Here is a 22,470-nt window from a genome sequence, read left to right as displayed (position 1 = left end):
CGCCCTCTAGGCCTTTCGCCGGGCACGTTTGGCCCGGAAAGCTGAGGAGACGCATTTGGCAGGTGGAGAGTGACCCCCTCCTCTGCAAGCGTCTGGTCAACTTTCTCAAACCGTCTGTGGATGGGGTGTTCTGCACCAAACACTTAAAGGGGCACTTTCCACGTTTCCTGTGGTGACGACGTCAGTCCTTGGCCGCACACACAGGCGGCCGGGGCCACGGGTGCGGAGCGCAGAGGGTGGGAGGCCGGGCCAGCCCGGGCTCGTGCTCTGACGTCATTCTCTCCCATGCGCACCTTCAGCAGATGTGGGCTCCTCACTTGCACACCGTCTCCAGGCCGCAGTGGCCCCTTGGGGAACTCAGGCGTCTGTGCCTTCAAGGCGGCCACGTGCTCTGGTGCTCCCTGAACACCAGGTGTACACGCACATGTGTGTGCGCACGGGCTTGTCACACACGGGCACCGGCGGTAGCAGCCTCAGCAGCCTGAGCCCCACAGCTGTGCCTGGCGCCTGCTTCCTGGACCCCCCGGCCCCCCTCCCAGGCCGCCCTCTCCTCCGGGCTCGGCCTGCCCAGCACCCGCAGGACAACGTGTGGTGGCGGCGGGACCCCTCCCACCTGACAAACCCACCTGATCAGAGCCTGCCCAGAAATTGGGGAGGGGGTTCCCCAGTTGAGGGGATCAAAGCCCTCACTGGGAGGGCTATCAGAGAGGTGGATGCTGATGTTTTGCGGACCCTCCAAAGCTGCTCCTTCCCCCTCCTCCTCCCCCTCCCCCCTCCCCCCGCTCCCTCCCGGAGACCAGCGGCTCCTTCTGTGCTTTCTCCTGGGCCACCAGGAACCCCAGCTGTGGCTCCGGGGCGGGGTAGGGGCCACGAGGGCGGCCTCGGGACCGGGACCGGGAGCGGAGGAAAGAGCAAGGGTCTGAGTTTTGCAGGAGGCACAGCTGGTCCAGAGAAGGTGGCTGGAGACACAGCGGGGCCGGGTGGGGTCCGAGGGGAGGCCGGGATCCCAGCGGCTGTCCGCGAGAGGGAGCCCCGAGCGTCCGGGAGGTCCCGCCCGGACGCCCAGACGCCCAGCCGGGCGGTGGCGGCCCCTCTGGGAGAGCAGGTGAAGGCAGGGATGTTAATACCTGTAGATGGGGTCCATGAAAAAGGGCGATGGCTTGGCGTAGTGCAGGGAGGGCTGCTGGGGCAGCTGTGCCGGGCACGCCTTGGGCAGCCCCTCCCCGGCCCCCAGCTTGCGCTCCCCGTAGACGTGGTTCTTGCGGGGCTCCCGCCCCCCTCCGTTCTGGCTGGCTCGGACGCGGCTACCGATGCTCAGGTCCAGTGGCTGCTCCTCCCCGGACGCTGGCGCCGGGGGCGCCTTGGGCGCGGCCAGCACGGGCTTTGCCTCTTTTGGTTTGGTGGTGAGGTCGAAGGGGGACTCGGCGCTGGGGCCGCCCACCTTGAGGGCGTCCCGGGGCGACCTCGGCTCGGCCTTGACCAGCAAGTTGTGGGCGAGGGAGCGGTCCGCGAAGGGGCAGAGGGCCGGGGGGAAGTTGGGCAGGAACTGGAAGGGGAACACAGAGTGGTAGGGCAGCGAGCCCAGCTTCTTCTCCTGCATGCCCACGAAGCCGGGGCCAAAGTACTTCTCGGCGATGGAGGCGATGGCCTTGATGGAGTCGCCCGCGGCGCCCGAGGCGGCCAGCAGCTGCTCGTCGGGCGGCGGGAAAAAGGCGTGCTGGGAGTAGAAGACCGGCACCTCGCCCACGCTGTTCGGGGCGCCCGGGGGCGCCGCGCCGCCCCCGCACTCGGGCTTGCCCTCGGCCGCCTTGCTCTTGTCCTTGGCCTTGTCCCGGTCGCTGTCCACGTCGCTGTCCAGGTCTGAGCCCGTGCCCGTGGTCGTGTCCAGGTCCGTCCCGGTCGTGGTGTTGACGTCCTCGAAGTCGCTGCCGTCGGACAGGTCGCTGCCCCGCGTCTTGAGCTTCTCGGCGTATGAGTCCTCCAGGCGGCGCTCGAACTTGTCCTCAGGCCCCGCGGCGGCCGTGGCGCCCTGGCCGCTGTTGCCCACGGCGGAGACGAGGGGCAGGGCCGGGTTCCCCAGGGGGCTGGGGAGCTTGGCGTCCTGGGTGTGGTTCAGGGGGCTCTTGAGCAGCGGCGTGGGAGGTAGCAGGGGCGGCCGGGGGTACAGGGACGGGGGGAAGATGCCCGGGAAGCCCGGGGCCAGCGCGGGGAACGGGGGGGCCGCCGCGGAGAAGGGCAGGCCGCCCGGGTGCGGCCGGGACGGGAAGTACTCGTTGAAGCCCAGGCCGGCGTGGTTGAGGTTGGGGGGCGGCTTCGCCTTGTCCATCATGGGGCTGGGGGTGAGGGGCAGGCCCGGGGCGAAGATGCCGCCCGGCGGGTAATGGTTCTTGCCCTCGCAGAACCGCCGGTGCTTGTTGAGGGAGGAGGTAGTGCTGAACATCTGCCCGCAGTCCTTGCACTTGATCTGCGTGCGGCAGTCGGCGTGCATCCGCTTGTGGCGGCACAGGTTGGAGAACTGCGTGTAGGATTTGTGGCAGACCTCACCTAAAACATCAGCACAAAGCAAAGACAAACGATATGAAATTACGGGGAAACCCTGCAGAGGAGGGGGCGGGCCCCGCGATCGGGAGCAGACTGCTTGTGAGCACACGTGTGCGCACGCGTGTGCATGCGCGTGTGTCTGCGTGTGTCTGCATGAGTGCGTGTATCTGTGGGCCCGTGTGCACGAGCGTCCATGAGTGTGCACACACGCGTCTGCGTGTGTGTTTGCACGAGTGCGTGTATCTGTGGGCCCGTGTGCACGAGCGTCCATGAGTGTGCACGTGCGTGTTTGCATGAGTGCGTGTATCTCTGGGGCTGTGTGCACGAGCATCCATGAGTGTGCACACACGTGTGTCTGCGTGTTTGCACGAGTGTGTATCTGTGGGCACGTGTGTCTATGAGTGTGCACGCGCTTGTCTGCGTGCGTGCTTGCATGAGTGAGTGTATCTGTGGACACATGTGCACGAGCGTCCATGAGTGTACACGTGCGTGTCTGCGTGCGTGTTTGCATGAGTGCGTGTAACTGTGGCCACGTGTGTCAATGAGTGTGCACGCGCGTGTCTGCATGTGTGCACGAGTGCGTGTATCTGTGGGTATGAGTGTCCATGAGTGCACGCGCGCGTGTCTCTGTGGGCATGTGCACAAGTGTCCATGAATGTGCACACACGTGTGTCTGCATGTGTGTTTGCACAAGTGTGTGTATCTGTGGGCACGTGTGTCAATGAGTGTGCACGCGTGTGTCTGCGTGCATGCTTGCATGAGTGAGTGTATATGTGGGCACATGTGCACGAGCGTCCATGAGTGTGCACGTGCGTGTCTGCGTGCGTGTTGAGTGTGTGTAACTGTGGCCACGTGTGTCAATGAGTGTGCACGCGCGTGTGTCTGCATGTGTGCACGAGTGTGTGTATCTGTGGGTATGAGTGTCCATGAGTGCATGCGCGTGTCTGCGTGCGTGTTTGCACGAGTGCGTGTTTCTGTGGGCATGTGCACAAGTGTCCATGAATGTGCACACACGTGTGTCTGCATGTGTTTGCACAAGTGTGTGTATCTGTGGGCACGAGCGTCCATGAGTGTGCAGGCACGTGTGTCTGCGTGTGTGTTCGCATGAGTGCGTGTATCTGTGGGCACGTGTGCACGAGCACCCATGAGTGTGCACACACGTGTGTCTGCATGCGTGTTTGCACGAGTGCGTGTATCTGTGGGCACGTGTGCATGAGTGTCCATGAGTGTGCACGCGCGTGTCTGTGTGCATGTTTGCATGAGTGCATGTATCTGTGGGCACGTGTGTCAATGAGTGTGCACGCGCCTGTGTCTGCATGTTTGCACGAGTGCGTGTCTCTGTGGGCATGTGCACAAGTGTCCATGAGTGTGCACGCACGTGTGTCTGCATGTGTGTTTGCACAAGTGTGTGTATCTGTGTGCACGAACACCCATGAGTGTGCACACACGTGTGTCTGTATGCGTGTTTGCACGAGTGCGTGTATCTGTGCACACGTGTGTGCACGAGCGTGTGCGTGTACATGTATGTGTGTGCCTGCATGTGTGCACACGTATGTAAGCGTGTGTGGGCACCCTACCCTGGGGGCTGACCTGTGGTGACCGGCACACACTGGTGAGACCTGCCTGCACCTTCCCACTCGGTCAGGTCTCAGGCGCCTGCCTCAACCTTCCCGTTAGAAAGTGGGGTACATGTGCTGTTTGTGCACATGAGTGTTTGTGATGTGGGGGCCAAGGTCTCCTGAAATCCCTGCCGGGGGCTAAACCCCAGTGTGCAGCCACCCAGGCACCTGTTTCAGTCCCCCCCGGGCCCCAGGGTTCCCACCTGCACCCTGTCCACCTCAGTGACACTGTCCCCGCCACTAAGAGGAAACCCCACTTGCCAGATTAACTCTCTTGCTCTCCGTCCGGGGAGAGGGGCCTCGGGGGGACCAGCCCACTCGGGGGATTCTTAGGGGGTCTGGGCGTGGGAGCACGGCCCCTGGTTGTGTGTAGTGACCGTCGGGGGATGGCTGGAAGGTGGGCACGGGAGGGAAGCCCAAGCCGGGCCGTGTGGAGACGGGCTGGTTCCGAGTTCGAGAGAGCGAGAGGTTGGGGTGAAGAAGCACCAGGCTCAGGCTGGGGGACACCGGCCTCTGCTCTCGGCAGGAGGGGGCGCTGCTGGCCAGAGCCGAACACCAGGACCCCCGGGCCCAGGCGACCCCGTCTCCCCATTTCCCCGATGGCTTGTGAGTCGAGTGTTGTCATGGAATCACCAGCTTTGCTTCCTTTCTTTACTTGTTTTTCTAGCCAGAAAGGGAGGAGCGCACGTGCACACGTGTCTCTCTCTGCAGGACGATTTGTCCCCTAAACGCAGCCCCAGTGGAAACAGTGATTCCAGCCTGTCTCTTGTTCACACAAATCCTCGGCCGCCTGGTGTCCTGCTCCTGCCGCGGGGGCTCTGGCCCCGGATTATCGCGCGCTTTCATCGCAGTATCTATTTATATTAAAGGCCCTGCCTTCCTGGCCGTCGGCGTGGTGGGACGTGTTCAAGGCTGAGGGGGGAAGAGCGCGGCCTCGTTGGACCAAATCTGCCCTTTTTGGGAGGCGGCTGATACAGAGGAGACGCTCTATAAATACACTCGGGTCGCCCACCCGGCCTCGGGGGAGCAAGGCCATTCCTCAGCTCGGGCCTTGCTGGCTGAACGAGTGACGTGTCACTGTGCCCTGGCCCGGCTCGCCGGTGCCTCGTCACTGGCTGCTACGAACCCCAGATTGGGAACCGGCCTCACGCACGACCCCCCCCGCCGGGGCAGCTCCCGGCAGGGCTTCAGGGCCGGCCCCGCGCCCGGTCGTGGGGAGTCCGGGCCCCTCGGCTCCCACCGCTCTGCTCGCAGGGTGGAGGGTGTGGCAGGGACGCTGGGGCTACGGAGGACCCTCCTGGGGGCCCGAGATCCTCACGGGGCGGCCGGACCCGCACGCTGGCAGCTGGCTCAGAGCCGGTGCGGCCCGCGGTGGACGTGAGAGGGGCCCCCCGGCCCTGCCGGGGTGCAGAGTGGCCCTGGCCACCGCGTGTCTTTTGCTCGCGGGGTGTGTGCGCGGATGCGCTCCCACGCGAGGCTCACTCTAGGGAGGGGCCCTTTCCGGAAAGTGCCCACGGGGAGGCTGACCACCTGTGTGCCCGACACCACCCTCCCAAACAGCCAGCACACGCTCCGCTCTGCGGGGCTGGAGGCACCCTGGGAGGCCACGCCGCCTCGGCCTGCGTGGTCAGCGGGGAAAGGGCTTTTGGGGGCGTCTGGGCAGATCCCACACTGCCGTGTGCATCCACGCAGGGGGTGCCCGGCAGGTGGACGCCTTCTGGGCACGCCCGTGACCGCGCTGCCGTGAGCCCGCGCCCCTCCAAGCAGCCCGTCCTTCCTGACCGGCGCGCGCTGTCTGCGCCCCTCCTCGCTCGTTTGCGGGTTCGCCTTTCCAAGCCCAACACGGCCTTTACCACGGGCCGAAGGAGCCTCTGCCGGGGTTTGGAGGACGTGCAAAGCCACACTTACGTGCCATTTCCCAAGAGTGTGCCACCCTATCTGAGGCACGTGTGTGTGCAGGCAAGCCGGTCTCGGGAGCTGCGGCCCCGGGGGCCCGGCCAGGCTGCCGCACGCCCTGCCCACCCACACGGGGAGTCTGTGCAGGCGGCGCGAACGGTGGTAGAGACCTACGGTCCCTGGAGCTTCTGTCACTAAATACGCTCCAGGGAGACTTCGCCGAGTTCTCCGCGCGCCCGGAAAGGCGGTAGCTTTTGAACCTATGCACGACTTCCTGCTCTTAAGCTCATTTAGAAACTCCGAGCTGCTATTCGATGCCCCACAGTGGGACTCCCTGGGACCCTCATCCACAGAAAGCAGGACACACACCTCCAGTCACCAAGTCACAGCCCCTGGCTCCCACTCACACCCGCTCGCCTCTTCCCGACCCCTCCCAGGGGGAACCACTGGTGCACCCCGGGGCGCACAGGTCTCCATCCAGGACCTACAGGTGACTGGGGGGCTGAGCGGCCGAGGAAGGCTGGTGTCTGGGTCGTCTCTAGCAGGGCAGCTGGAAGCTTGGGCTGGGGACAGCAGCAGGAGGAGGGCACAGCCCCAGCCACCCGGCAAAGGCCTGACCGGCCGGTCAGCCCTGGGTGTCCCACACCAGAACAGCATCGGTGAGACGTGCCCCAGCCCCCAGTCCTCAAGCTCCTAGAGTTCCTCTTCCTCACACCGGTGTCGTGGGGTCTGAGAGGCTCCAGCCCCCCAGCCCAGGGTCAAGGGCCAGGCCTGGGCTAGATCCAGGCTCTGCAGCGTGGCCCTGAGCACCTGCTCCCCTAATGTCTGCAAGCCTCAGTTTCCTTCTCTGCCACTAGGAGACAGTGTGGCCCTGAAGGGTGCTATGAGATCGTGTGTGTGAAATGATGACCCCATGCAATCCCATGTGGATGATGAGTCCAGGCAATTCTGGTGATAACTCTGCACAGGTCACGTGGGTGATGACTGCACAGTCCGTGTGGGTGATGGCTGCACAGTCGATGTGGGTGATGGCTGCACAGTTGATGTGGGTGAGGACTGCACAGTCGATGTGGGTGATGACTGACTGCACAGTTCGTGTGGGTGACGACTGCACAGTCCGTGTGGATGATTACTGCATAGTCGATGTGGGTGATGGCTGCACAGTCGATGTGGGTGATGACTCTGCACAGTCTGTGTGGGTAATGACTGCACGGTCAGTGTGGGTGATGGCTGCACAGTTCTTGTGGGTGACGACTGCACGGTCGATGTGGGTGACGACTGCACGGTCCGTGTGGGTGATGACTGCACAGTCAGTGTGGGTGATGGCTGCACAGTTCTTGTGGGTGACGACTGCACGGTCGATGTGGGTGACGACTGCACGGTCCGTGTGGGTGATGACTGCACAGTCAGTGTGGGTGATGGCTGCACAGTTCTTGTGGGTGACGACTGCACGGTCGATGTGGGTGACGACTGCACGGTCCGTGTGGGTGATGACTGCAAAGTCCATGTGGGTGAGGACTCCACGGTCAGTGTGGGTGATGACTGCACAGTCCGTGTGGGTGATGACTGCACAGTCGATGTGGGTGATGACTGCACAGTCCGTGTGGGTGATGACTGCACAGTCGATGTGGGTGACGACTGCACAGTCCGTGTGGGTGATGACTGCACAGTCGATGTGGGTGATGACTGCACAGTCCGTGTGGGTGATGACTGCACAGTCGATGTGGGTGATGACTGCACAGTCCGTGTGGATGATTACTGCACAGTCGATGTGGGTGATGGCTGCACAGTCGATGTGGGTGATGACTCTGCATAGCCCGTGTGGGTGACGACTGCATGGTCCGTGTGGGTGACGACTGCACAGTCCGTGTGGGTGATGACTGCACGGTCGGTGTGGGTGATGACTGCACAGTCCGTGTGGATGGTTGCTGAGTGCAATGTGTGTGATTGGCGACAGTGCAAATCACTGGACGTGACGGCCGAGCGCAATCTTGTGTGAATAACTCAGCACGCTGCCAGGTAGAGAGGAATCTTCCGTGGCTTCCAAACTCCTTGAGAATAAGGGTGGTGACCCTACGCTGGCTCACAAAGTCCCCACGACCTGGCCCTGGGACCCGTGGCCCCTCTCCTCTTAGTCCCCCTCACTTACTCCCCCAAACACGCCAGCCTCAAGGCCTCTGTGTCCCAAGCACCTCCGTCCCCCGCAGGGGCCCCCTCACACCCGCCCGTCCGCCAGGCGTCCACCAGAAAGCCTCTCGTTTGACAAGCCGTCCTGGCCCCCCTGCACTCACAGGACCAGCGCCCGCCTGGGCCACCCTGGACACTCGGAGAGCCTCCTAAGCCTGCGCCCCCGTCAGGGCTGATAGGCCGGACGCACGTGCCCTCATCGTCCATCTGGTCTAGCCTCTATCTCCTCCACGGCGCGTAAGCTCCGTGAGGACAGGGGCACTTACGGCCGCCACCTGCGGTGCCGACAGTGCCGGGGACCCGGGCCGGGCTCCCTAAAGGCCGCTGAGGGGATGAGCAGAACTCGGTGAGCGTCACCGGCATTTTCACGCCTCTCAGAGCTCCGGCCGGGGTGTGAGTGCAGAGGAGAGTAGGGAGAGCGGGGCGGCCGGGCTGGGGGACCACTTACATATGAAAGGTTTGACGGTGCTGTGGATGTGCTTGTGCTGCTTGAGGCCCGAGGACGTGGCGAACGTCTTCCCGCAGTCGGGGCAGGCGTGGGCCCGGGCGCCCACGTGCTGGGAGCGGATGTGCCGCTGGAGGTTGCTGGGGTCTGTGAACACCTGGGGGGACAGACACCTTTGCTCGCTCCCCTGTGGGCCCAGTTCTGGCCGCTGGGTCGGGGGGGGGGGCGGGGGGCGGGTCTCACTGCTGCTCTGCCCCCTGCGCCGAGCCTGGCCGGGAGGGGTCTCTGCCGTCGCAGTGACCCGCTGGACGGCCCGGGGTGAGCTGCCCTTGTCCGCCAGACTGTCCCCTCAGCGGTAACGCCTGGGGGAGCTGTGGCCCCGGGTGGGGGGGGGGGGGGACGCTCCGGGCACGCGCTCGGAAAGCGCGGCCGACCCGAAGCGCTCTGACGACGCGCTGGCGGGTGGGGGGCAGGAGCCCACCTTGGAGAGCGCGGGGTCGGGTCTCCCTGCGCCCCCTCCCGCTGCCCTTCCTCCGTCCCCGGTAAAGCGACAGCCCCAGAGGGCTTCCGGTGTCCTATTTGCACCCTCCGTCCGCACGCGGGTGGGGGGCACGGGCGGGGGCGGCGGGCGCGTTACCTTCACGCAGTTTTCACATTCGAAGCGCTTGCCACTGTCGTGGGACATCTGGTGGCGAATGAGGTTGGACTTCCAGTTGAAGGCCTTGGGACACTGGTCACACTTGTACTCCCGCTCCTCCGTGTGCACGACCATGTGCTGCTCTAGGCTGCACGCGGACAGGGGGCTGGGGTCACCGGGGGGCCCGCCCGCCGCCCCGCCCGGCCGCGGCCCCTCCCGTCCCCACCGCCCCCCCCCCCCCGCCCAGAGACGGGAGTGAGTCCCGGCGGGCAGCGCGTCTGCCCACCTCCTCTCTGGACGGGCCAGCAGGACGGAGGGCGGAGGCGGCCCTCCCACACCCCACGGGGAGGAAGCGCTGCCCGGACAGAGCTCAGGCCCTCGTGCAAACGTCTCCTCCAGGCGGCCGGCGGCAGGGCAGGACCCCGGCTCACAGCTCCTCGCTGCCCCTCGGGGTAACCTTAACCTTGAGGCTGACCTCAGACAAGGGGCGCAGAAGCCGCCAGCACCGCCGAGAGCCCCGGAGTGGGGGCGAGGCCCGGGAGACCCAAGGCCACGCCCGGCCTACCCGCCTGGCACACACCGAGGGGGCGGGACGGGGGTGAGCGGGTGGGTCCCCAAAGGTGGGGAGGACACAGCCGCCGGGAAGGGGCAACTGCGCCTGGACGCAGGAGCCACTCCTCACCCCTCCTCTCGGAGGGGGGGGGGGGGACGTCCTGGCTCGCCTCCTGTCCCAGGTGTGACCGTTAATCTCCGTGAGCAGAGCAGTAATACATCACGGCCCGTTAATTACGGGGCCCAGCCATCCATTTACATCAGAAACGCTTGGTTCTCGAGCGCTGGCAGATTGTATCTTTTTCCCTGTTGTTAATTGTGATTTATGTGTTTATGTAAAGAAAACACGGACCCTCTTGAGCGGCGCTTACCGCCCAGGGTCTCAGTTGGGATTTGCCCAAACGCTCATTTTCTTAGTCATCTGTTCAGGGTGGAGGGTTTCCCATCCCCGGGGAGCCCACGGTGGGATTGGCGTTCGGTTCCCAGCAATAGCACAGCCGGTCAGTGACCCGATGGGGCTTTGCTCTGACCGTGCAGGGCTGTCCTGGGGAGATTCTCAAAGGTCGGAGGAGGGGCCTACCTCGGACGAGTCGTCACGCTTCTCGCAGGAGCACTGGGACCGCACGCCCTGACGCTGTCCCCACAAAGCCCAGAGGCTCATCTTTCCCGGGGGGCTCCCAGGGGTCCTCAGGGCCCCCACTTCCCAGGGGGAGGGCCAGCTCGTGCCTGCTCTAGGCTGACCACGTCTGGCCGTCACATGGCGGGCCTGGTATACCGTGCCCACGCCTGTGAAACCTCCCAGGACAGGTGGGTTCCATCCCTGGAGCAGAGGCTGGTGCCCGGGGTGGGGGATGAGGGACCCCCGGGTGGCCTTGAGCCGCCAGCTCCCGCCCACCGTGTGAGGAGTGGTCTGTGTGTGCAGAGGGGCCGGGGCACTGCACGGACCCCGGGACAGCAGGGTGTTGCCATCCTGCTGTCCTGGTCTTGGGCCTTACTACGGGAGTGGCCTTGGGGCTTGAGCCCTGCACGTCTCGGGGTGTGGCCTGCATTTCTCGCCTTCCTCGTGGTCTATCTCCAAGGCTCAGCCCTGACTGCAGAATGGCAGGGCCAGAAATATCTCTACCAACCACGCGGATCTTCCGGGGGTGGGGGGCACCGGCCAGGGGTCAGAGCCGGGAGCACCCGTGGCCCGCAGCCACCAGCTCGTGGGCCACGCTGTGTGTAGTGACAGATGAGTGGGCAGGGAGGGGTACCTGCCCCTGAGGTGAGCCACACTGGAGGGGACCCTGGTCTCCCCCGTCCCTAAGGCTCTCTCGGCTCGTCAGTGTGGACAGGGCTGAGGGCCGAGGTCCCAGCTGTGGTCCCAGGGTCAACTGGCCCTGCTGACCAGCTTGGGGGGCCTGGGGGGCAGTGACGGGGTGCGGAGCGGGGAGGACAAGAGGGGTGTGGGGGGGGGAGGGGAAGAGGCCTGGGGGCGATGGGGGCAGCCGCACCTGTACTTGTTGGGGAACATCCGCTCGCAGTCCTTACACTCGTGGGCCTGCTCGCCGCCCCCACCGCCGAGCCCCTCCGGCTTGAGCTCCTCGCCCAGGCCCTCGTAGAGCGTGGCCCCCACGGAGCCGCACGCGTACTTCTTGTGTCGCCGCAGGTCCAGCTTGGACTGGAAGAGCTCGTCACAGGCGTCGCAGCGGAACGTGGGCTCCCCTGCTAGGGACAGAGGGCAGGAGGTCCGTGGGGAGCGCGAGACGGGGCCCAGGCTCCGGGCCCGGGAGGGGGTGTTGGGGGTGGGGGCAGTGGGCCCTGCTTCCCACACCGGCCGCTCCCGCTCCCGCTTCCTCTCTGCCCTCATCCCGGGCCGGGTGCGGCCGCCCCGGGGACCTGGGGACCGAGGGGACCCTGTGTCCGCACCATCAGAAATGCCGAGAAACACCGGGCCCCACCCCGCGTGGCAGGAGGCCACGCTGGGCTCCAGAAGGCCCTGCGCTTGGGAGCAGAGAAGGAAGCTGGCCAAGTGGTTTGTTTATGAATCAGGGGAAAAAAGAAGACAGAGCTCTAATGCATATCGTAAATTACTGTCGTCAAGGTCAAACAAATTAAAAGGGGGCAGCTATTATTAAGTTTATGAGGCAGCATCCTGACCACCGTGCCAAGCCAAACAACCCGCTCAAAGCCGTAAATTTCCCGGCGGAGACGTCCTCTGGGCCCATCCCCGAGCCCCCACCCGGGCCACTGCTTGTCAGTGGCTTCTCCCCAGCGCCGTGTCCCCTCCCTGCCCGAGGACGGGACGGAACGCTTGCGCTGAAAGCTGGGACCCAAGTCGGAAAGCGTGCCTGCGTGTGCGTTGAGCGGATGTGTGCATGCTCGTGTGCTTGTGCACGGGTGTGCGGCTGTGAGTGTGCGTGTGCACAAATGTGTGTATCTGAGCACATCTGCATCCTTGTCTGTGCACCTTTGTGTGAACGTGTAGAGATATTTGTGCATCCACACTTGTTTGTGTTGGTGTGCGTGCGTACCCGTGTGCGTGTGCCAGAGCACGCATGTGCTTCCGTGTGCGGCTACACGCGTGGAAATGTGTGTGCTGGCACATGTTCGCACACGAGTGCGCCCGGGCGTTAGGGCACCTGTGCACGTGTGTGTGGGCGTTAACGTGCACGCCTGTTCTGCACGTGCAAATGTCTGTTTCTGTGCACACATTTGTGCACACGGTTGGCATGTGTTGTGCATGTTAAGAGTGCATGTGCACATACGTACATGTGAGTGCACACGTGTGTGAATGGTTGTGCGTGCAGTTGTGCGTGTGCTACGTGGCTGTATTTCTGCGTGTGGCTTCGTGTGTGTTTGTGTGAACGTGTGTGGGTAAACAGGTATATGTGTGCAAGAGAGAGCCTCTGTGTGTGCCTGTGACCGTGTGTTGGAGTGTGGACATGTGTGCCTGTGCTTCTGTGTGTGTGTGTGTGTGTGTGTGTGTGTGTGTGTGCAAGCTTGTGCAGAGCTCAGCCTTAATAAGCTGACCCAAATGGCCTGCCCCCGAGGAAGTCAAGGAGGCAGGGAGGTGGGGGCACAGGCACGCCCCCTCCATGTCAGAGAGACCACCGGAAACATCTCAGAGTGCTAAGGACAGGGAGGGGGTGCTCTGCAGCCCGGACAGGGGGTCAGGAGAGAGGGCGGGCCACCTGTTCCCGACCAGAAGCTTCCCTGAGACTAACGTTGGAGGCACTGCTCCCGGTGTGTGCTCACACCTGGCATCCCCACCGGTGGCACCTGGAGGCCCCCACTCCCCGACACCCAAGGGGCAGGCTCCGTGGGAGCTGCATCCGAGATGCTCCGGGGCCTTGGATGACCCCCTCAGGCGCACAAATGTGACTTCTGTCCACATCTTTGCGTGGAGGCAGACATCTGGGTGATGGGGGGGGGCTGCTGAGAGGCGCCCTGTGGACAGGCCGGGCGGGCTCCAGTGCTGGTCGGACGCACCGTCCGGGCCTGCCGGCCTGCCCACCGACCAGAGCGGGCCGTCGAGAAAGTGTTCGTTTGGAGGAATTCAACACAGATGGGGACGAGCAGCTCTCGCTTGTCTGGGTCAGGGAGTCGAGTTACAGCACCCAGCCCTGCTCCGGGCGAGAGCCTGGCGGGGCCCCCGTGTGGGCCTCTGAGGCCGCGAAGGCTCTGCCCCAAACACCTCCCCGAAGGGCCGCAGACACACGGCGAACTGCGAAACGGACCAGGAGGAGGCAGGGCCAGCTGGTCCACACCAACCGCAGACCGGGGGCTGGAGGAGGCAGGGAGGGCGGCCGCCCCAGTGACCCTTCAGTGCGTCTGCAAACACAAAGACCAGGGCAGGCCCCGTTCCTGCGAGGGGCAGACCAAGGGGCGGGAGGATAGGGACGGCGGGGCCCGGGGCCGCCCGGAGCACCAAGTCAGAGAAGGTGCTGGCACAAAACCCATGCAGGCACTGGGAGGGCCCCCTGGGTGCCAGGGTGGAGTCCGGGGAGGGGGAGGGGCGCAGGGAGGGTGCACATCACCGCACAATCATCCCCGCGTGTCTCTAAAGCATCGCCTTTGCGGGAGAACCGGAGTGTCCGCGGGAAGGGCCGTGGACGGCGACGGGGACCCTGGAGGTCTGGCTCGTGCCGATCCACGCGCTGCCGGGGGGAGAATATTCTTATCCCCGATTTATAACTGGGAAACGGAGGTCGGGACAGACGGAATGGCCGGCCCAGGGCGCCCGGGGAGGAGGGGGCAGAGCCGTGTAACTGAAGCCTCGGCACCGGGCGGGGCCCTGGAGGCAGGGTGGCGGAGTCCCGCCGTGTGCGGCCCGGGGAGAGCACCGAACGGGCCGCGAGAGCCGGGCTCGCCCTGGCGTCTCCTGCAGGCCCGCCTCGACTTAACACATGTGGCTTTCCTCTACATCTGAGGACCGAGAGCCCCATTTCACAACGGGGCCGGATGCACGGACCCCACAGAAACGGCCCCTGTGGGTTTGTTCTGACTTCCTGGGGCCCTCCCACCGCCCCCGGCGCCATGAGTAAGTTAGAAATGCCAGTCTGCAGTTTACTCTTTCTGGACCCAACTGGGAACAGTCCCAGAAGTTTGAAATTTGACAACAAATTCGAGAAGAAAGGCCGACCCCACCCGCCCATAGCATCAACCAACCCATTCTCTCAGTGTTGGTCTGGAATTTGGATTTAAAATGAAAATCCTGCCTGATTCTCTCTCTGACGGCGTTTGAGGACCTCCTAGAGGCCACGGAACTGACTGGAGATACGTGTCGCCCTCTTTCCCTACCCCCTCATCCCTCCACGGACCCACGTTTGCCCTGGTTGAAGGACAGAGACGGACACCGGACATGTCTAAGCCTCAGTCCCCCGCGCCCCGTGCCGTGGCGTGGACAGGTGTCCCAGCATCTCCCACGCAGGTAAGGCGGGCATTGAGTGCACACGTCTGGGGCACGCTGCACGGGCCACAGAGGATGCACGCGGCCCTGTGGGTCCCAGGGCCCGGCGCAAGTAACCCCACGTGAAAAAACACCAAAAGAATAGGTTATATTCTGGTTATATTGTGTTACGTTGTATTATATCATGTTGTTGTGTTATGTCATATTATACTGCACTTATACCATATCATATAATATTACGTTACATTGTATCATTTTCCTCATACGCTTTATATACAAGTCACTGCATCCTTGCGACTTCTTTTGAAGGGGGAGCGAAGTTAACGATTTTAAGCCTTTCTCAAAAGAAAAGCACACTGGAATGGAAATGATTTTCCTTATTTTCTCCCAAGATCAAGAAGCTTTCCTGCAAGGGAAATCTTTCCCCTCCGCGCCGAAAGAATAAGAACAAAATAAAAAGTCGCCGCAGCTATTGAATGAACCTGAACGTGGCGTCCCTGTGCTCTGAGTCCCTTGCAGGGAGACCGAAACCGCGTTTCTTTCCAAAGCCGCGGCTTTCAAAGAGCATTTCCAGGCCGGGATCCACCAGACCGGCGCCCTCGGCCCCCAGTGGGCTGGCACACAGGGGCCCCCGTGTCTGCCGCGATACCTGAACGCTGTCCCCGCCAAAGGCCCCCCGCCCGCAACAGCAGCACGAACAATTGTGAGTCAACTCGGAATCTGGCGGACGCTCTGTGTGCTACCCAAACCACACCGGGCCCGGGCCACGGCAGCCCGTGCTGTGCGTGTCACATCCACACCCCGCCTGTCTGTGTGAAGTCCCGTCCGCAACTTCACAAGGCAGGAATGTGACAGAAAAATAAATCGGTGCCTAATGGCTTCAGAGAGCCGAGGGGGACACAATTATGCGGTATCTGCATGGCAATGGACCAGACCGGAGGCTCAAAAGCAGTGGAGGACCAACTCCAAATTCCTGCCGCGATAAGGGGCCTCTGCGTTTAGCTGGGGCCGGGAGAAAAGATTTTTATGATAATTATCTTAGCGAGGAACGATTCTGCATTTTCTTTCAGTGCGATTCTGAGTTTAGCTGGGGAGGGGGCGGCCGTTGGGGGGCTGGGGGATGACTGTGACAGCAGAGAGTATGAAAAGTCAGATATTTGATGCTAGACCATTATGTGTGGAAAGCAATTAGCCCACAAATGTTTGATGAATTATTAGGGAGATGTGGACCCGGCTTATTTTAAGATCGGGGGGCCCGGTGGGGGCGGGGGAAAGCAATGCAGGTTTTTAAAACCTTTTGGAAGAAAGAAGTTTCATTATACAAACGACATTCCCTGGCCGGGTGCTCCCCGAAGGGGAGTGGGTTTATCTTTCCGAGTTCTCGTGTGCTACCTGAGACCCATAGGTCTTTTCAACGATCATTTTAAGGAAAATGAGCCCATCCCCTCACTACCCAGACCTCAGACGTTAATTTTTCTTTTCTTGACGGCCTAATTAAAACCAAACTTGAGAGGCACGCGCAGATAGGATCCGGCTCCGTGACGACTTGGGAGCGGCGGCTCAGGGACACGGGCCTCGGGGAGGAAGGACGCAGCTGCCGGGCCAGGTTCGGGGATCGAAAGGGTAAATTAAGGCAGAGATCTCCGTGTTTGCTCCCGGCCCCGGCCCATGCCACTCCCTCTCGTGGCATTATTAGAGGAACCTGTGGTAAGTGGTGTTAATCATTAAGCCTCTGTGCCTTTGGAGGGGAGGGAAGGAAAGACAGGAAGGGGAAAAGGCGGCCTCCCGCCTGCTCCGGCGTGAGCTGAGCGGAATCACCAGCCCCGGCTAGAAGGGGAGGTGGCTTTTCTGCTCCCTTGTGGGGTCTCAAAGGGAAGACGCCGCGAGCTCAGCGGTGGCACTCAGGGAGTTAACCACCGGCCCTCCGCTGCCAGTGCAGGGCTCCTCGTTCCTCGGAGGGACCCAAACGCTGTTCCAGAGTCCCCAGATGAACGGCATGTTGCTTCACAGTGGGGACGAAGGAGGAGAAGGCCGCGTTTCGGAAACGCCAGCCTGCTTGCGGCTGGAATTTTCGAACACCCTCTGAGATGTAGGGGTGTGTGTGTGTGTGTGTGTGTGTGTGTGTAAAGGAGGAAGGGTGGGAAGCGTGCCCGGGGGACGAGCACCGAGTGACGAGTCGGGAGCAAAGGACAGGAGGGCAGCTCTCCACACGGTTCCGGGGGCTCAGCTGTCGCCCAAGTGCCCCTGTGGCAACGCCCCAACCCGAAATGTCCCCTCTCACGACATCATTTTCCCCTTAACTTTTCTCTCGGACTCTGCTATCGACGATAGACAGGGCACCGCTTCCAAAGACCTACACGCCGGCACTGCCCTCTCTGAAGTGACCCTGAAACGTCTCCCGCGGCACGGAGCTCTGCAGGGTGGAGGTTTCCAAGCCACAAAACCATGCTGCTAATAATACAGTTAAAAAACAAAACAAAACAAAACAAAAAGTCCCCCGGGACACTTCCACAACAAAGATATAATGCCACACGATACCCATCGGCTCCTATGGCCCGAAGTCCTGGCGGGAATTCGGCGTGTGGCTCATATAACCCACGGTGGGGAGAGTGCGACGCTTCAGCGGAGAGCTTGTTAGGAGGGGGCCGGTCCCGCCGGCCCGGGGTCTGAGCGGCGGGCCCCGGCATGTGGCAGGAGTGACGGGCGGCCTCAGGCGGGGGGGCTTACCATCCAGACCGGGGGGCACCGGGCCCAGGGAGTACGCGCCTTCCTTCACGTGCACCAGCAGCTCTTCCCCAGGCTCGATGTCCTTGATAACTTTATAATAAATCTAGGCGGAAAGGCAGAGAGAAGGAGTGAGTGTTGCCGTCCCGGCTGCCGAGAGAGCCACGCTGCGCACACACAGGCGACACCCGCGGGCCACTCGACCTGCCCACTAATTGCCGCTGAGAGTCTCCCTCCTGGAACTTTGCAGAATATGCTCACGAGGGCTAGAGCCCCTCGTAGTTTGTTCCGTCCCGTTGTTGGAGGTCGGTAAAGGGGACGGAGGACGCCGTGCCCAGGCGGGGCGGGTCCCAGCGGCAGGCATCAGGGAGGCTGGCGCTTCTCAAGGGCAGCGGGGCCTGGCTTGGGTCTCAGGCTCCTTTTCTCAAAGGGTACGCGAGACGCCCTTTGCCGGTGGGGGCCTGGAGGGCGTCGAGGGCCAATCTGGACATTCTGAAAGTGGCCGTGAACTCCGACAGAGGCTCTGTGGGCCAGGACGGCAGGCCCTGAGTCTCCCGTGAGCGTGGGCACCGTCCACGGGGACGGTGGAGGGATACACGTGCCTGTGGCAAGCTTGGTGACCGGCACCCGGCAGCCCTGGGGACCCAGATGGGGGCACCCTGAGCGCGGGGAGGGGTGCGTGGGGCCTGGGGAGGGGCGGAGATCGAAGCCTGGAGCAGTGGGCTCAGGTCTAGGGGAGGAGAACGTGGGAAGTGTAGCCTCAGTACTCGGAGGGCCTCAGCCAGTGCCGCTGCATGTCCTGAGAAAGGGCTGTCTGCTCTGGGGAGCCCTAAGGCTCAGCAGGGCCACGGGGGCAGGGGCTGTTTGGGAGGGGACCCTGGAACCAGCTGCAAAGGCCGGGGTGACCGTGGGAGAGAACCGGGCTCTTCTGTGCCTGGGAGCCTCCCCACCCCTGGAGAGCAGCGACACGGGTCCTCTGCTGGGGGTGGGGGGGGGGGATACCAACCCCTCACACGAGTGGGGCAGACACCAGGAAGCCTTGTATCTCGATCCCAGAAATGTCAGACAGCCAGGCCACTGCCCACCACCCCAGCACTTGGGTATTTGGGTCTCTATCCAGGCGACAGTAACCCAGGTCCTTCCAGAAGCCCGAAGGCCTGGCTGCAGGACTGGCTGGGAGACCAGAGAAAGACTAGAAGATTCCATCTGCACCCAGGAAATTGAGGGCTGAGGCTCCTCCAGGCCCTTCCCTCCTGGAGCTGTTCTGGCCCCGCCCTCACGGAGGACCTGGGCCTTAGGTACCAGGCCAGGCTTTCCAGCATCGGGGGGTGGGGGGTGGGGACACGGTTCGAGCTGGGCACACGGCCTGCACGAGCCCTGAGCCTCCCCCCTTGCCCCCGGGCCCCAGGAAACATCTGGAAGCCTGAGCCATCCCCGTCACTTGTGGGACCCCTTTTCCCCTCCACAGGCCACATCCGTGCGGACTCCTTTACAAACCACCAGTCCTGACAACAGCAGGGACCCCCCCCCCGCCCCAGGACACACAGAGCCTCACGGTGTCCCCGGGGCCTGCCCGGATTGATTCCCAGGGCACCGCACGGCAGAAACACACACGGCACGGGCGTGTCACACAGCCCAAAGTTCCTCCCCGCCCCCCACCCGCCCCCCACGCACCTTCATTTTATTTGGCAACTGCCATCACACACGTTGCTGCCAAAACGGTAGGGGTTTCAAATGGGGAATGGACCTTAGCAACTGTCGTCACAAAGCCATTGTTATTAAGGTCCCGGTTTTGTATCACTTTCACTAAAAATTGCAGTGGCCAAATGGTTACTTGAAAAACAAATCAGATGAGCCACTGGATCTCAAAGTGGGACCCAGCGTATGGGACACTCCAACAAAGCCAGGGGACCCTGAGTCGGCAGGCGGGTCTCACACGTGCATCTGGGCGGTGAGTGAGTAGGCCCACCAAGTGCACGTAGCCCGGCGGCCAGCTACGTGCGCACAGGCTGGGGCCCGGCTGGGGCCCTGCTGGGGCCAGAGGAGGGTCCTGGCGGCTTTCCTCAGGCCCCGTTAGAGGGCAATGTGGGCCCGCCCACCACATCCCTCCGCGGCCGCGTCCCTCCCCGAGGCTCCGCTCTGACCTGGCGTCCCGCTCAGCGCGGCTCCTGGGGCCGCATCCTGCCTCCGGCCGGGACTGCTGAACTCCTGCTCCAGCCGGGCTGGCAGGGGCTGGGTGCGGCCCGCCTCCCCTCTCCGCCTCCCCGTCCGACCCCCTCGGAGGGCCACCCGGCCTCCCGGGACCCCCCCCCACCACCCTCCTCACCCCCCTCTCTGAGTGCCACTGCCTCTCCTGGGACCCCCCACCCCGGTGGCTCCCAAGGCCACTGGACCTCCTGGAATCCCCTACCCGCACTCCAAGGCCACCTAGGTCCCCGCCCCCACACCCCTCCCAGCTCTGAGGGCTGCCCGGACCTCCTGGGACCCCTCTACAGCCCCCACGTGTGGTCCCAGGCCGCCTGCCTCCCCGGGGACCGATCCCCCTGCCAACACAGCCTTGGAGGAGCTGAGGGAGGGTCTGGTGCACTTGGCCACAGGGGGCAGCTTTGTGCACAGCGGGCGCCCCCTCCCCAACCCCGGGACGGCACCTGGCAGGGGTGTGAGCGCAGCACAGGAGGGCGGCCAGCGGCCCGAAGCCGTGGCCGCCTGGACTTTGAGCGGAAGACGGAATTAATTGCTATTAGTGCTAATCGCAGGGCCCTGGTTAGGGTGGGGGGGGGGCAGGGGCGCCCCCAACCTGCCTCCACCCGGAAGGGGAGACAGGAGGTGAACAGAGCAAACTTTTCCAAACTCAGCCGATGCCATTGCCAAGGGCACGGAGGTGTGAGGGAGGCTCTGGAGTTTTTATGACCTGTTCCCACCGGCACAAAGGCCTTATCAGCCAGCCGCCTCCTGGTCGTTTGTCCTCAGGCTCTGCTGACTTCCCAGGACAAAGGCCGCGCAGGCTTCGGTGGGACTGAGGCCTGGGCGGCTCCTGGCCTCTGGGGGCGTTACAAATTGCGCATTTATGGTGCGGAGGCCGGCCCCTTCCGCAGGGGCCTGTAATACATGATTCTGTAGCCCCTTAAAAACTCCTGAAGTGGGCGGGCGACTCCCGTTCACCGTGTGCCCCTCGGCGGCTGGGCGGCTTCAGACCGAGGGCCCCACCTGCCATGTGGACGGGCTGAGCACTCGTTTTCACAGGAGGGAGAGAGGCCTGTTCCTCCAGGAAAAAGAAACCCTCCCCTGTGGTGCCTCGTCCACCGCGGGAAAAGGAAAAAGGTTTGTGTCTGTGACAGCAGCGAAAACCCGCGCCCTCAACAGCTGCAGCCCTGCACGGCTGAAACCCTGTCTCCGTGCTCTGGGCAAGGCCCAGCTGGAGTTTTCTCTCTGGTTTCAGGATCTGAGAGCTGGGGAAGTCACAACAGCTGGGTTCATGGGAGCCAATAAACGTCTGCTCGCAAACGGCTTTCAAAATACCGAAGCCAGACAGACAGGTCTGAGGTTAGGTCCCTGTTTGAATGTCTCTGCTCTGTTTGCAGGGACGGTGGTGGCCCTGAGTGTGGGTCCTCTCCTCCCCCTCGTCCCTCTCCCAACACGGGAGCGGGCCCCTTGCAGGTAGACGGAGCTCGGGGACAAATAAGCCCACGTTCCCAACACAAGGCGGAGAGGAGTGCCTGAGAACAGTCGATTTCACACAGGCCGTGCTCATTCAGACCCTTCCGCGAAAACAAACGTCACTCCCTCCCCCCAACGTTCTTTAAGACAAAGAAATATTTCAGATTTAAAATAGATGTCACTTTTAGACAGCTTCTTGAGTTCCTCAAGTATCTTTTTTTAAATATCAAATCAACTCACGAGGGTGATACTGCTTTCGAACATGACGACTTAGGTTCTACGATTGTCATTCCTACTTAATCTGGGGGTTTTACGATTGAAATTACGAGAAGCTGCCCCCGGGTTGCACGGGGTGCTCGGCCACGGCCACGGCTCTGCCTGGCCCGGAGCAAACGGACGGCTCAGAAAGGTGAAAGTGGTCACGTGCACGGGACCGCTTCTCCCCCTCTGACGGTTTGAGGACCTTTCAAGGAGTGTCTGAGTTACGCGGGCAACATCGCTTTCAGTGTGCTTATCGCAAAAAGAAAGCCTCCCTGCATCCCGGATTTTGGCTTTGTGCGGGATCTGTGAAGGCCTCTGGGGGGCTCTGCGAGGGCTTTTCACAAAAGAGAAGCAGCAAGGGGGAGTGGAATGGCCGGTCCGCTTCTGGCCTGTCCCCACAGGGGACGCCGGTCCTTGGGCATTCTCCTCTCAGGGACCCCCGAAGAGGCAAGGCGGTTCCGGCGCGGACTCTGGAAACACCGCGGTGTGTCCTTCCTCCTTGAGGTCCCCAGGCTGTGGGCAGTCTCTGCCTGGGAAGGGCTGTGGACACCAGAGCCCTGAGGCTGCCTGAGGGCTTGAGCACTTGGAGTTTAAAAAGCCACCCAGGCGGTGCTCCAAGCCGGAGCGGGGAGGGCTCCGGGAGCCGCGGGGGGCTGCGGAGGCCTGCCTGTGCCTTTTCAGAGCCGAGCGGGACCGCGGGGACAGCGGGTCTGGGTCGGGCCCCCACGGCAGGCTCGGGCTCCAGGGACAGGCAGACAATTCCTTCCTCCGCCGGGGAGAGGACACGGCCTGGCGTGCCTGGCGGTTGCCACGCTCCTGTCTTCCCACGCGGGGCTGAAGCAACTCGTGTCCGAGAATCTTTCCGGTCTTGCCGCTGTGCCGTCTCCTTCCCAGCGGCACAAACGTGGGAAAAAGTCCCGCACGTCTGTCTCTTCCTTCGTCGTACGGTTCGGGGCTGGAGAGCGTGTGTATCTACACACGCACATTACTGGGGAACGTGGTCCCCACCGTTCTTACGTGGCTCTCCTAATCCAGCACCCCATTCAGTCAAGAAGGAGAA

At 62.9% G+C, this 22,470-nt stretch overlaps 1 protein-coding gene across 1 annotated transcript in view; it reads right to left on the bottom strand.

The window, feature by feature from the left end:
• The window catches only part of PRDM16 (PR/SET domain 16), a 314,028-nt gene that overhangs the window by 18,736 nt on the left and 272,822 nt on the right, over positions 1 to 22,470 (bottom strand). Inside the window, exons 5-9 of the mRNA XM_042996261.1 lie at positions 17,496 to 17,598; positions 11,371 to 11,581; positions 9,326 to 9,473; positions 8,692 to 8,845; positions 1,128 to 2,544 (exon numbers count right to left, since the gene is read on the bottom strand). Coding sequence (XP_042852195.1) covers positions 1,128 to 2,544; positions 8,692 to 8,845; positions 9,326 to 9,473; positions 11,371 to 11,581; positions 17,496 to 17,598 — 2,033 coding nt within the window. The remainder of the gene's footprint in view (positions 1 to 1,127; positions 2,545 to 8,691; positions 8,846 to 9,325; positions 9,474 to 11,370; positions 11,582 to 17,495; positions 17,599 to 22,470) is intronic.

This window comes from Panthera tigris, chromosome C1, assembly GCF_018350195.1.
Source record: "Panthera tigris isolate Pti1 chromosome C1, P.tigris_Pti1_mat1.1, whole genome shotgun sequence".
NCBI lineage: Eukaryota > Metazoa > Chordata > Mammalia > Carnivora > Felidae > Panthera > Panthera tigris.
Note: the sequence above shows the minus strand (reverse complement) of the source record. Positions and strands in the feature narration are given on the sequence as shown.